At 37.9% G+C, this 13,099-nt stretch overlaps 1 protein-coding gene across 1 annotated transcript in view; it reads left to right on the top strand.

The window, feature by feature from the left end:
- Nucleotides 1-13,099, top strand: part of USH2A (usherin) — a 369,679-nt gene that overhangs the window by 265,097 nt on the left and 91,483 nt on the right. Inside the window, exons 46-47 of the mRNA XM_058835000.1 lie at nt 73-185; nt 6,493-6,691. Of these exons, the coding sequence (XP_058690983.1) occupies nt 73-185; nt 6,493-6,691 (312 nt within the window). The remainder of the gene's footprint in view (nt 1-72; nt 186-6,492; nt 6,692-13,099) is intronic.

Here is a 13,099-nt window from a genome sequence, read left to right as displayed (position 1 = left end):
AAGTCTAAGTAATTAGCAGAGCTGAAAAATTTCTGCAGCTGAGTATGTGAACCTCATGTTCCTCTCCATCAGATTGAAGCCTGCACAGTGTATGCCTGCGTGAGGAGCAATGGGACCCAGATCACCACTGTGGAAGATGAGCCAAAGCAGCTATCAGCACCCATTATTCACGTAATTGGCTCAAGGTACTGTGCTATAGGTGGCTTTTGTGTATCAGGGAGATTTTTAGCCAGAATGGGGACCAGAGTGTAAAGTTGTCTTCTCAAAATTGAGTAAGGTGCATGAAAGAATTCAGTATACACTCTGAAAACATTTTTTGTGGTTGGTATCTTTGGTCTTGGAGTTTTTTTCACCGAAAGATCAATCAAAGAAGTCTCACCCATGGTTGATTGTACATACCCATTTGGGTATCACTGTGCTGTGATAATAAATAAGGCATAAGTGGAAATAGTTAAGAGAAGAAGTGTAGTGGAATGAAAATTATCACATTCTGCTGTCAGTTAAGAAGAGGAAGATTAATGTTCAGGGAGCAATGCGATGCTGATAATGGAAACTTAGAATAATTCTGGGTAAAAAAAAGTCACCTATCACAGCAGTAAGAATTAGTAAGCTATCTGAAAAGGCGTGCATATCTATGTCTCCTTGAACCACTGTTTGCAATCTGCCTATCCACTACATCCACAGGCATGGGCAAACTTCTTAATTGTAAAGGGAGCATCAAATTTGCAGCCCTTAGAAGCAGCCAAAGAGTAACTTATACAGTGATCCTTTGAGAGTTAATATCTTCCAAAGACAAAGTAAAACTCAACTTGAAAACACATTTTTCAGAATTACACCAACAGTAAAGCAGTTAACCTCCTGTGTTTGTGTTATTGTTCCTGTGATTTCCACTTCTGGTGGAGTATGCTCATTAGCAGTGTTTCTTCCATCAAAAGAAAAAAAAAATCATTTGAAAATAACTAGTATCTAACATCTGAGCCTTCAGAAATGGCCAACAGAATGGAGTTGCATCTTCAGTCTCTTAAGGACTTTGGATTCCTGTTTGCTATTTGTATATTTTACTTGAATTGAGCATTTGTCTCTGTATAAGGGTGAAATTAAGCTTGCTATTTTTCTGTCACACATATAGATACAGTCAAAGCTTGTTTGATGATAAGATCTCAATTCAGGATCTCATCTTTCGCCCTTGGCTTTAACTTATGTATGCCTTTGTCTGTATTGTCTGTACTTTTCTGTACTGCAAACAATTATGCATGTTTCTGCTATTATATATAGACTAAATATGTCATAACACATGAATGCAAAAGGATCAAAAACGCCTTCCTACTTTATAATCTGCTCAGCCAGAAACAGACTCTGTTTCTACACTGCCTTTTCCTACATGTCATATTATCATCAGCTGTTCTTATATCCCAAAAGAATACTAACTACTGATCGATTGCCCGGACATGTCTGGCCGTGGCCTACATGTGCCCCGGGTAGTTCATTTATTTGCCACGGTGGATTTGCTAGAGTGGAATTTAATCAATAGCTAATTCATTAATTCTGATCCTCGAGTATGTAGGGATTGTGCAGTATAAAAATGACTGGCTGGCTTCAGCTTTGATTGAAATATGACAAACACTGCAGCTGACAGCCTTGGCATGTGCTAGGCTGAATATGAATTTTGCTTATTTATCCTCCACAAAAGAAAAAGCTTGGGCAAAAAAAACCCCAGTTTGTGTGGACCAGAGGACATTTTAATGCATATCTATCATCAGAGAGCAAAAAAAGACATTTCTAGAGTATAAGCTCATGGGATACCTGAAATATAATAAAGCATGTGCAGTTTATTGTCTTTAATTGGAATCATGGCATTTTCCCCTCTTCTGATTCAGTTTTGGGGGGCTGTATTATTGATGAGAATGCTGTAGGATAATGTCTTCGTAGCATTCACAAATAATTGTTTTAAATTTTGCCTCAAGGTGCTACATGACAGAAATTATAACTTCATTCAGCAACTTAGAAGTCTTTCTGATAGCAGCTCCATCCACACTGTTCTAATGAAGGTTATACCACCAGAGCCATTATACCTTACTTTTCCACCCCTTACACTTAATAACTCAGCTTCAGGCTGAAACTTGGCACAAAAGGTCACAGTGCTGATATAATTATTTTATAATGTTGAACTTCAAATAGAAAACTGTGTGGGACCCAATCCTGAAATCCTAAGTCAGGTTCTGCTTTGTTATGTTTCTTGCCTGGGTTTTTTGGGGGAGAGTTTGCATTGACCATGTTTAGGTAGAAACAAATGCCGCTGAAATCAGGTACGTTTTTGGTTTGTTTTGTTTTTAATTAGGACCTCAGGATTTGACTCTGTAAACAAGTATAGCATTTTATTGCACAGTTTAGAAAGTTCTCTGAGTACTGAATGTATGTGGATGCTGACTGAAAGTTTGGGTAGTGGTTTTAATTCTCATGGTGTGTTGGAGAATACTTCATTCCACTTTAAAACACTCTTCTTCTTTCTCTTTCTCCTTGTAATACAGCAATTCTGTTGCATGCTTAATTCAAAGGTTGATGGCTCAGAAAACACTATGGCCTAACCTAGAAAATCTAGGGAAAATCCTTCATGGGTTCATGAAGAGAGGGTCCTTTAAGCATCTTGGAGGGAACCAGAAGCCCTGGTCAGGGTGTAATGGAAAGATAAAGAAGATAAAGCCATGGGAGAAGAGTTGGGTGAATTCTTTGGCTTGGTGTTCAGTATCATGGGACTTTGGAAAGTCTTTATATCTGTTGCTGGTTTTGGGTGAATGAGGAGGAGGAATTATTTTAAATGAACATGCTAATGAGAAAGATTTTAGGAAAAAATAGATAAAACATGGCAAAAAATTATTTGGATTATGGTATTTTCTCGTGAGTTCTAAAGGAGATCAAATATAAAAGTGTCAAACTACTGTGCTAAAAAGTCTACTACTGTGTTAAAAAAACTTTAAATTGGTCTCATTGCTGGAAAAATGGAAGATGAGAAAATGTAGTGCAGATTTCATTAAGGGAATATTGGGAACTAAAGACCAAGGAGTCTAATTTTCCATACTGGAAAAATGGTCAGAGAGCCAGAAGACACCTGATAGCTCTCTCTGCTCTAGTCATGGGAAACACAAAGCACTGAAAGGTTTCTCCAGGAAGTTTGTAGCAACAACAGAGGCGTGATGCCATTTATCAGACTGTCTGGACTGTGTCACACTGCCTTCTCTAATAATGTCAGCCCTGCATCCACCATGCAGCACGTACTTAACTCCTGTGCAATAGTGCTGAAGCAGTTTCTCAGTATGTGTGATCTCCTGATGAGGGAAGTATTTTATCCACTAGTCATTAATAATAGCAGTGTTCCCTATCTTAAGACTGTCAGGTGAATCTTGTGAGATTTTTTTTTTTTCACTTCCAGCTCCTAAAAAGTAAAGTCATTGAAACTTTGATTTTTTGAATTTAACTCTTGCATGTGATGAGACGAATGGAACATTCATTATCAAGATTCTGATGTGAAGCCTTGGTACATCTTTAATCATCATTGTTAAACCTTTACTACTATATTGAGGAAAAAAAATTAGGAGTCCTTTTCTGCTTTATGGGCACTTGGAGCTGGTGATGAAGCAGGCAAACCCCAGAAGTTTAGTTCCAGTCTGTTTTATCAAAATATATCTGAAGCATTATCAAAATTAAAGAATACTGTTATTTTTTATGGATTTAAAAAAAAAAAAAAAATCTACCTGAAAATGTCAGAAATAATTGTCTTTACATTCTTGAGCCAAAGATTTCACTTTGCTCTCCTTCACAAAAGCAAATGCATCTTCATGGATCAGTTTGAAATTGTTCTTTGTCTCCTGAAAGTGCCTTCATGGACTTGTAGTCTGAAGCAGATTGTTTCTGTGGACCTGGCTAGGCTGCCTTGCCTACTTCAGTATTTTCACCTCAGTGACAGCAGTGGGACTCATCCAGCATAGGAACTATCATAAATGGCAGACCCTTGGAGTGTTCTCTGGGCAGACAAGGATTACACCCCACCTGTGAGCTGTTGCACATTTTTCGTCTATGCCTACAATTTGTGAGGCTGCTTCTGCGGGTCAGGCTTTGGGCACTGCCCAGGATAGACACAGTGTATCCCACAGGGAGTGAGTGGATCAAAGGAGAGGACAGGCAGGCTCTGTCCCCATGTTCCTGCAGCTGTATCAGATGCACCACACATGGCACAGCTGCCTGCGCACTAAAGCGCCCATCATGTCCCATTAAATCTGCACCTGCTCAAGAAGGTTTTCAGCTCAGCCTTCAGATGGGGGATGTCAAAAAGCCTCTGCAGTACCATGAAAACCCTGCTGTTCTTTTTTAAACTGAGATATGCTCAGCTCTTGCTGTGTTGCCATGATTTGCCATGGGTGGCAAGCATCGGGAGGTATAGACATTACTGAAACACCCATAAAATTGTGAAAGAGTCTGCTTGTCTATGAGCCTGTTCTGGAAGGTCATGCTGAGCTTTACCTCATTGGCACTGGTCAGCAAATTCCCATTCATCACAGTTTCCTTGTTCAGCTGCAGTTTTTCTTTGTATCAAGCTATGTCCACCCCAATTGTGTATCTATCAAATAATAATAAAGTGATTACTTGTTAAAGGAAGGAAATACATACTGAGCTCTGCAGAAAAGGCAAAACGTTAAATCATTGTGTTAATTCTTAAGCCTGATTTTAAATTATATTAGAGAGAAATATGACTTGAAAAACTAAAAAAACCTGGCATGATACTCTGAAAATATACTCACGAGGGTCTGAATGAATCTTCCAGAAAGCAAATCGTACAAAAATATGACTGGGAATGCTTTCTTTGCTCCTGTGATCTATTCTGTGCAAAGACCAGGAGAGAGTTACAATGGCATTTATAAAGGTTAAAGAACTGCACTTCTTTTCCTTTTCTTTTTTACCATTTTTTCCTGAAGTTTGTACAATTTATTTTCCTGCTTTTCTGATTTTAAGTGTAACATTATTTAAATGTGTATGAGTGCATTTGTGTATGTGTTCATGTGTATGTGGTAGAATAGGTAGAGAATACAAAATAGCAATGGATAGACTATGGAATTAAATCTATGATTCACATGAAGACCTTGGAATGATAATGGCAACTCTACAAGCCACCTATGAATTTATTCCCTCATAGGTGACATTAATTCCTTCTCTGCAAAGGCTTATTGCAGTGTGTATTCCTCTGTTTATTCCTCAAGGAAGGGAAATAATAGTTCACTTATTTTTATTGTGTTAAGATGTCAAAGTTTATCTCAGCAGCTGCTGTTTCACTGTAGCATTTTCACTTTAAATTGAAATTTAAATAATGCTAATTTCTGATGTCACTGGCATTCTGACAGTGACTGTATAGCTGGGACATGGAGATTAAAAAGAGGTACTTGGAGCCTAACTATGCAGTGTTGTCAGTCTTCCTGTTATCTACGTGTAGCATTGGGATCTCCTTCTCTCTACCCAAAGAGTCACAGTGAAAGGAATTTGTGTCTTATGCAGGACTCCACAGTGGTCATACAAGAAATGAAGCATTAATTTGAAGTACCAGTGGAAAAATTGTATTTTTCTTTCAAATGTCCCTTTTCTTTTTATTTTTTTAATTTATTATAGTACTAAGTGAATATCTAAGTAAATATCTACACATTTTTAGTAGCGATAGGAATGCTACAGCTGAGCATGATTTAATACCCCTTACGATATTTTCTTCCTTAAACTGATGATGATCTGATATCAAACCTGAAGTCAGCTACAGGATTTTGTTTTAAAGACAGTCCTTGCAGGCTGCTGCAGTGATACTTTTTACAGTCAGAAGTCTTGAGTCTTAATCATGACAAACACTACCATTTTTAACTTTTAATTTTATGTCAATGAAAATAGTTAAGTACAAAAGGGAATTAGTGATTACTGATGCAGTGATGAGTTTTAATTCTACCCTGAAGAATGCATCTCAAAGCAACATCCTTTTTTTTTTCTCTTTTTTTTTTTCTTTTTTCTCTTTTTTTTTCTTTCTTTTTTTTAAGCAAGGAAAAGGAAAGATTAAGACAAGTCTGTTCTAAGTGACGGCTGAGCACAACATGAGTAGGTTGCACTGGAAAAGGCACAGAGGAAAATGAATTATGAAAAGAGTAAAATGATAGATAGTTTATTACACATAAGTTTCCAGAAGTGGGAATGAGATGTTGTTTAAAAAGCAACATTTAAGGACTTTGTGTGCGTGATTTGTTTTCATGGAGTATTAGCACATATTGACACTTGAAAAAACTTTTAGACCTTTGGTTATTGAAACAGCTGTGGAATTTGTTATCCAGAACATTTTAGAAATTTCAAAATGTTTCACTCCGTGTGGATTAGTGTAAAAAAAAACTACTATATGCTAATAATCAAATGTAAGTAGCTATAGAGGCAGAAATACATCCAAAAGTTGAACAGATGTTGATTTTCTTATTGCAGATCTCTTCAAATCAACTGGGCATCGCCAGGACAGCCAAATGGCATTATCCTGGGATATGAGCTGCTACGTAAAGCGTGGCAGAAGTGTACTTCATCGAAAACTCCAAGGAGCAGCAAAAGTAATAGAATGTGCATCTCATTAGAATGTAAAAAGGATGAAAATATCTGTGGAGAAGTGTGTTATCATCCAGAGTCGGAGGTACTTCTATATTCTTAAGTTATATATATAAAGAAAAATAATATTTTTAGGAAGAGATGTGAAAACCAAACCTCTAGTTATCAGAGAAAAGGAAGTGGCTGCTTTAAAATGCTTTGGATTCTTTAAAATCAAGGCTCTGATAGGTATCTTGAAACTCTTTAAAATCAACTATGGATGTTTGAGCTCATACAAGGATAGCTGTGTCTGAGTCTGCTGATGACAAGTGATTCTGTTATTTTAAGTATTTTTTTGTTGACCTTTTTTTTCCTTTCAGGAGAAATGAATTGGTAAGCATTTATGAATGTGTTCATTAACACTTTGGCTTGGTGCAGTGTAGAAGTGAATCTCCAAATTGTTTTCATTTATAACATGCTGGTTAAAAATAGAAGTAATTTCTACACATGTGAATTAAATTACTTGCACAGGAAGCTAAGCCAGAACCTGTGTTTCAAAAACCCTTCAAATATGTTGCAGGTCTGGATGGGGACTCTAGTTTCCCACCCACTACAAGGACTCACTACTCACTTCACAACATCAGACTTCTGAAGTTTCTTCCCTTCAGAAAGCTTTGCTTCATGTGTGTAGTGCAGATGTTCATCCTAAGAATTCAGACTATATAAATGTTCCCAAGTAAATCACACAAGCCATGGATAGTGAAGTTTGAGGAGCTTAAGTCCATTGACACTGTCCCATTGTGACTAATTATATGGTGGATACACATAAATCTCAGTATGTATTTTTTCATCCTACTTGGGACAATTGGCACCAAACTGTGAGGAGCTGTTGACTCTTTTGAAGGCAGAGAGACCCTGCAGAGAGACCTCAGCAAGTCAAGAGAGATGGACAACCACCAACCTTATGAAGTTTAACAAGGGAAAGTGCTGGATTCTGTACCTGGGGCAGGGCAGCTCTTGTACATGCATGGTAGTTCATATGGCTCCTTTAGCGTTAAGTTTGCATTTGACCACTGAAAGGCCACAGGAAATTTCCAGGCGTATGCAGAATTTGAAAAATGCTATCAAATCTATAAAGCTTCTCTGTGTGTGAGGTATCATTCCTCAACTCCTGCATGGCAAATCATGGTTATTAACATGGATTGTGGGTTTTGTGGGCTTTTTCCCTCTCTTAAATTATTCCTTGGCTAAATGTTTAATGACCAGGTTCTTCAGTAGAGAAAATCTATTTAGATTCAGCTACAAGTGGGTAACTTACATGACAGTGATGAGCAACTCTGAATGGAATCTATCGTGATTTGTCAGAGGCATTTTTAAATTATGGCTATTTTCAGGTTAATCTTCATATGAGTTCCTGTTTAGGAGTAGAATCAATAGCATAGCAGGAGTCTGTAATGGTTTTTATTGACAAATGAGGTAGAAAACTCTTAGTTTGAAAGTAAGATTTAATGTCATGAAATAGTGTCTCTATTTGTCAAAGACATCATCACATGTTCTGTGACTAAAGCAAACAATATGTATTCACAAGATTCCCTGTCAGACAAGACAGTAATTAAGGGAGTGAGTTATTTGAGGGGTTCAAATCAAAATATAAATTATTCCAGTCAAAACAGCTTTAGCTTTTGAATTCCCTTGAAAGCAATACTATATTAAATATAAGTATTTCTGAAATCTTGCGAGAGAATTATGGGCAGCCCTTTTTTCTAAAATTATTTATTTCAGGTTTCTGGCATGGTAGACTTTTACTACATCTTGGCATGTACATGAATTAAATATGTGTTAAATTAGTTTTAGAAGTTTTCCTCTTCATTTTTATTTTTTCAGTCTTCATACATTTATGGTAACTTTGAGGTTGGAGAATTTTCATTTATTTTTGTAGCTTCCTGGCTCTCCAATATTTTCTAATTAATTTTGCATTACATTGTTCTAATGGTATCTCTGTATTCTCCAAGACCATCGTTAGGAGTAGGTGCTATTTGTTAAGTAATGGATATAAAATAAATGACTGGAAGGTCCACAGGAAACTGAAGCACTCATACGTAAAATGTCATGGGGGTAATTTTTGTGGGCGAATTGATTAAAATTCCCCTCCCAGTGCTTTGTCAGGTTTGCTACATGTATCTATGCTAGCCTTCCAAAATGTCTGTAAGGGACATCTACAGAGCTCTTGGTGCCTTTTGTGCCTTTTAAACTGGAGTCTGTGACAGGGACAATATAAGACAGTGGCAGCCCTCTCATATTTTTATAGAACTCACTGCCAGGCTTTATGGTGTTTGTGGTCCTTGGATTTGACAGTCTGCTGGACAGAAGTGAAAGGCAACCCTGGCCAGTGTACAGTTGTTCCAAAAGCTTTTTATCCCAGTTCCAGCTGAACTTCATAGAACCACAGAATGGTTTGGGTTGCAAGAGACTTTAATGACCATCTCGTTCCAACCTCCTGCCATGGGCAGGTGCACCTTCCACTAGACCAGGTTGCTCAAAGGCCCATCCAACCTGAACTCTTCACCATACATTGATTGTACAGCCAAATGTGAAGAGATGCTACTGAGAATTAAATGCTGAGCAGCTTTAGTAATGTTCAGATCCAGAATAATAAATAAGTTTTTTGATGATAGACTGGTCAGCAAAAGCAGGCAGTTGTATATAAATAGACAAATATGTTGTGGAGTTCTCACTGTTGCTTAAGTCACTTATTTACACTTATTGCCTCGTTTACAAGACAAAATATGGGTCTAATTTCCCTCTTATAATTTTCTTGAATTCATGAGTATAAACTGAGAAGAAAACCAGGCATTTTGTATAAATTATTTTGAGATATGTCTTTGGTTATTTATTAATCTTTCCGTATGGATTTATGGATTACATTTGGCATCAGCAGCTTTCTATTGTAAGGCACTGCAGAAAAAGAGAGATTTGTTATGATTCAGCTACATAAGAGATTGCCAAAATATAATCCACTCCAGTAAAAAAATACCAGGGTGTATTGTCAGTGTGGAGCAGAGCTGGATACAGGGACTCTTCATCCAACTCAGGCTGAGCTGGGTCCAGCCAAGTGGTGCAACTCTATGAGGAAGGCAGTGGGAAACAGGCTGGCTGCCAGGCTGCACTGCTGTGTGTGTTCTGCATTTGGGATCTGCGTTAGAGCCTCTGCCTGGGACTGTGCTCTGCAAATAAATCAACTCAGCTCAGAGCACCTGGGGAATCTCTAAAAGGGCAAGTGACCTTTTCACTATGAGGGACATGTGTACATGCACATTCATGGGCACATGCAGGCCTGGTATTAAACTCAGTGAAGACCAAACATTCCTCCCATCCTGAATAATCTTTGTATCAGATACCTACTTCTTCTTTCTAGTTGTTATCCAGTTTTCTGCTTCAGTGTTAGGATTCTTTGTTATTTTAACTAAAGCTAACACACTGTTGTTCCTAGTATCATTACCCTGGTGTTTAATTGAACTTGCATGCATTTATTCCTTGAGCACAGAAAGAATTTAGAAATATTTTTGTGTGTGTATTTTTGCAGAAGAGCTGAGAATACACTCTGATATTGAATTTTGTCTGCTGCCAGGAGGCTCCCTATTGTCCTGTGGACCTTTTACAGTGATAAACTGTGCTGCTTGAGTATTCCCAAGCTGCTAAAATTGTCAGTCTTTCTCTAGCTGTTTTCAGTAAGATGTGATCCGTAACTCCACCCATATGTGAAGTCTCATGACCATGAGGTTTGCAGAGGTACTTCAATTAAGAAGGGAGGGTGCCTGAGTTTCATCTAGCAGGTAGCATAATCTCAGTATCAGTAGGAAAGACATTCCTGCATTATCAATGGAGCTACCAAACTGTGCATCTGTTTTTACTGACATCCTGAGGTGAACTCTGAAAATAATGAGACAGGTACAGTAAAAATGTAATTAAAGGAGTGGCATAAAGGCTAATAATTTCTGCTCACTTTGCATTGTGAGTCTAAACATCAGTGGTTAAAAGGGTCTTGACTGAAGGTGTTAATACAGCTTCAGCACTTTTTATTTTCAGGTGCAGCAAGCTGTATAGATCTGCAGTTAATGAACTAATCAAATATAACTGACATTAGTAGGAAGTACAGGCTTACTCCTTTACTCACTGTAATTAATGTGTCATTTATTAAAAACACTAGCAGGACTCTTTTTTAAGGACAGAAGGAGTAAAGCAGTGGCTTGATAGCTAACCTCAAAAGCTGTCAGCAGTGAAACGTAACACATCTTGACTGGTGAGGGGTATCCCATCAATATTTATGCAAAATTTACTATTAATGTTAGCAATATTGTGCAAATTCTTTTCAAGTTCTCTCAGGCTTAGAGAACCTTTAAAAATATTACACTTCTTGTTGTAACACACCTGAAAGACAGAAAATGAAACTAATTTTAGGAAGATAATGTATAGTGATTTGTAACAGAATAACAATAATTTTTGCTCATGGATTTTAGATCTAAGTCTGTATCAATTACCAAAAGAGAACAACAGTTTGAGAAAAGAAATTTACAGATATACTTAGCTAAAAAGGGTGTCTGTATAGATTCAGAGATAATTTAAGTAAAAAAAGAATGAGCCTTGCTAATTTAAAATATTCCCTCTCACATGAGAACATGATGGGTCAATCATTACTCTGGTGTTTGCTCCACAGGCAGAAATTTTTAATGAACTCCTGTAGCTAATAGGAATTCCTGAGAGTGTTTTGTGAATTGCTATTTCACAAAGTGGCTCTGGCAGCAAGCGTTTGACAAGAAGGATAAACATGGCTGCCTAACACATCTGTTTATTTGAGTAAATCAGTCTTAGCTCAACTGGCATGTGTCCATAAGGCCAGATAATATCCTTCAGCAAAGTCTTCAGCAAGCAAAGGGATCAGGGATGACACAATTGTAATTAAAAGAGAGTTTCTTAGGTAAGTTTGGAGTATTTTTAAAAATTGTTACAATATTGTGTAATCCTGCCTGCCAGATTTGATATCTAGTACTCTGTGCTGGTGTCATGGCTGACTGGGCCTTTCTCAGGCATCATAATAAGCCTTTCTTTGTGCCCAACCCTTTTCAGTCCCTGTGCTCCTGCTTCACAGTCCCTCTGTGTGCTTGGGTGGGAAGAGAATGACAGGATTGATTTGTGAGTTACTTTGTGAGGTTACTGATATTTTTAAGGGCTCCCGTGACAGCTAAGGATGAACATCTTGTATCATCTCCATATATAATAAAGATCTTCTGCTTTCCAAGTGTATACTGAGCATTCAGCCCTGTTTATATGGGTGAGATCTCCAACCTGCTGAAAATGCTGGTGGCACTGTATTGGTTCAGTCCAGGTCTTCTGCTTCCTTGTACAGGATAATACCAGCCAGGTGGCACTGTCACATTTGTAAGAGGATGAGCTCATAATAACCTTTTGCCACTGGAACTTTCAATCCATCTGCTTTTCTTCTTTTTCTGTGGTGCAATTTTAGCATTACTTGAAAGGCTTTGGGTTTTTTTATGGATTGATAATGCAGAATCCTTGGGCTGAATATTGATGCAAATAGAAACTATCTCTAGAGGACTGCCAAAAAAATGTTAAAGCTTTAACAATTTACCGCTGACTGCAGAGGATGTTATGAAACTATGTAATAATAGCCCCAACTGTATGAATTGGTAATGCCAGATGAGAGTCTGAATGTGTTTTAGAACTGACTGGGCCCCTCTTTGGAAACTGTCCATAGGTTGCTGAGAAATACTGAGGATGTTATGGAATTTTTAACAAGAGAAAGTAGCTGCTGAAACTACTGTAACACATCTGGATGTACAGCTGGGGATTTTGTGCAGGGATTGAGGAGGAAAAGGAGAGACACCAATATTAATGCAATCTTACAGTGTTTCAAACTGAGTGCTGTAGAGTTAGTACTAAAATGGCCTTCCCAGTGTTGGTGTGAAACATGCAGAGCAGCCCTTTCTACAGAGGATTCACAAGAGAAGTGGCATTTCTTAAAGCTGGAAGCATCTCATGGAAAGTAAAATGACAGCTCAAGCATTTGAGCCTGGATACAGCCAAAGATGTGCATCTTTCTTTATCTGAAAGGTGGAAGGACTGTTCAGGTGAAATTTGAGTGGTGGCCATAACTAAAAAGAATGAAAAATGGGATGAAAAATGAAATCCATGAAAAGAAGAGGTGGTATTGGGCCAGATAGATCACAGAGAGAGGCACCAGACAATCCCAAGTGGCATAAATTGGCACCAAGAATACCCCAGAAACATGTACTTGGCCTCCTTTCATGCAGGTGGGTACAGAATTTCTGACTGGTGTGTCAAGCGTAGGTTGCAGTAAAAAGGACAAGACAGAGGGCATTTTTACAAATATCAAGAACTGTTGCTAAAGGTGACCTATTCCGAGCAACGTGGCTCAATAGGATTTGTGTTTGTGTTTTTAGGAATGCTTTTAAGCAACTTGGAAATACAGAGAGGC

The sequence above is a fragment of the Poecile atricapillus genome, chromosome 3 (assembly GCF_030490865.1).
Source record: "Poecile atricapillus isolate bPoeAtr1 chromosome 3, bPoeAtr1.hap1, whole genome shotgun sequence".
Lineage (NCBI taxonomy): Eukaryota > Metazoa > Chordata > Aves > Passeriformes > Paridae > Poecile > Poecile atricapillus.
Note: the sequence above shows the minus strand (reverse complement) of the source record. Positions and strands in the feature narration are given on the sequence as shown.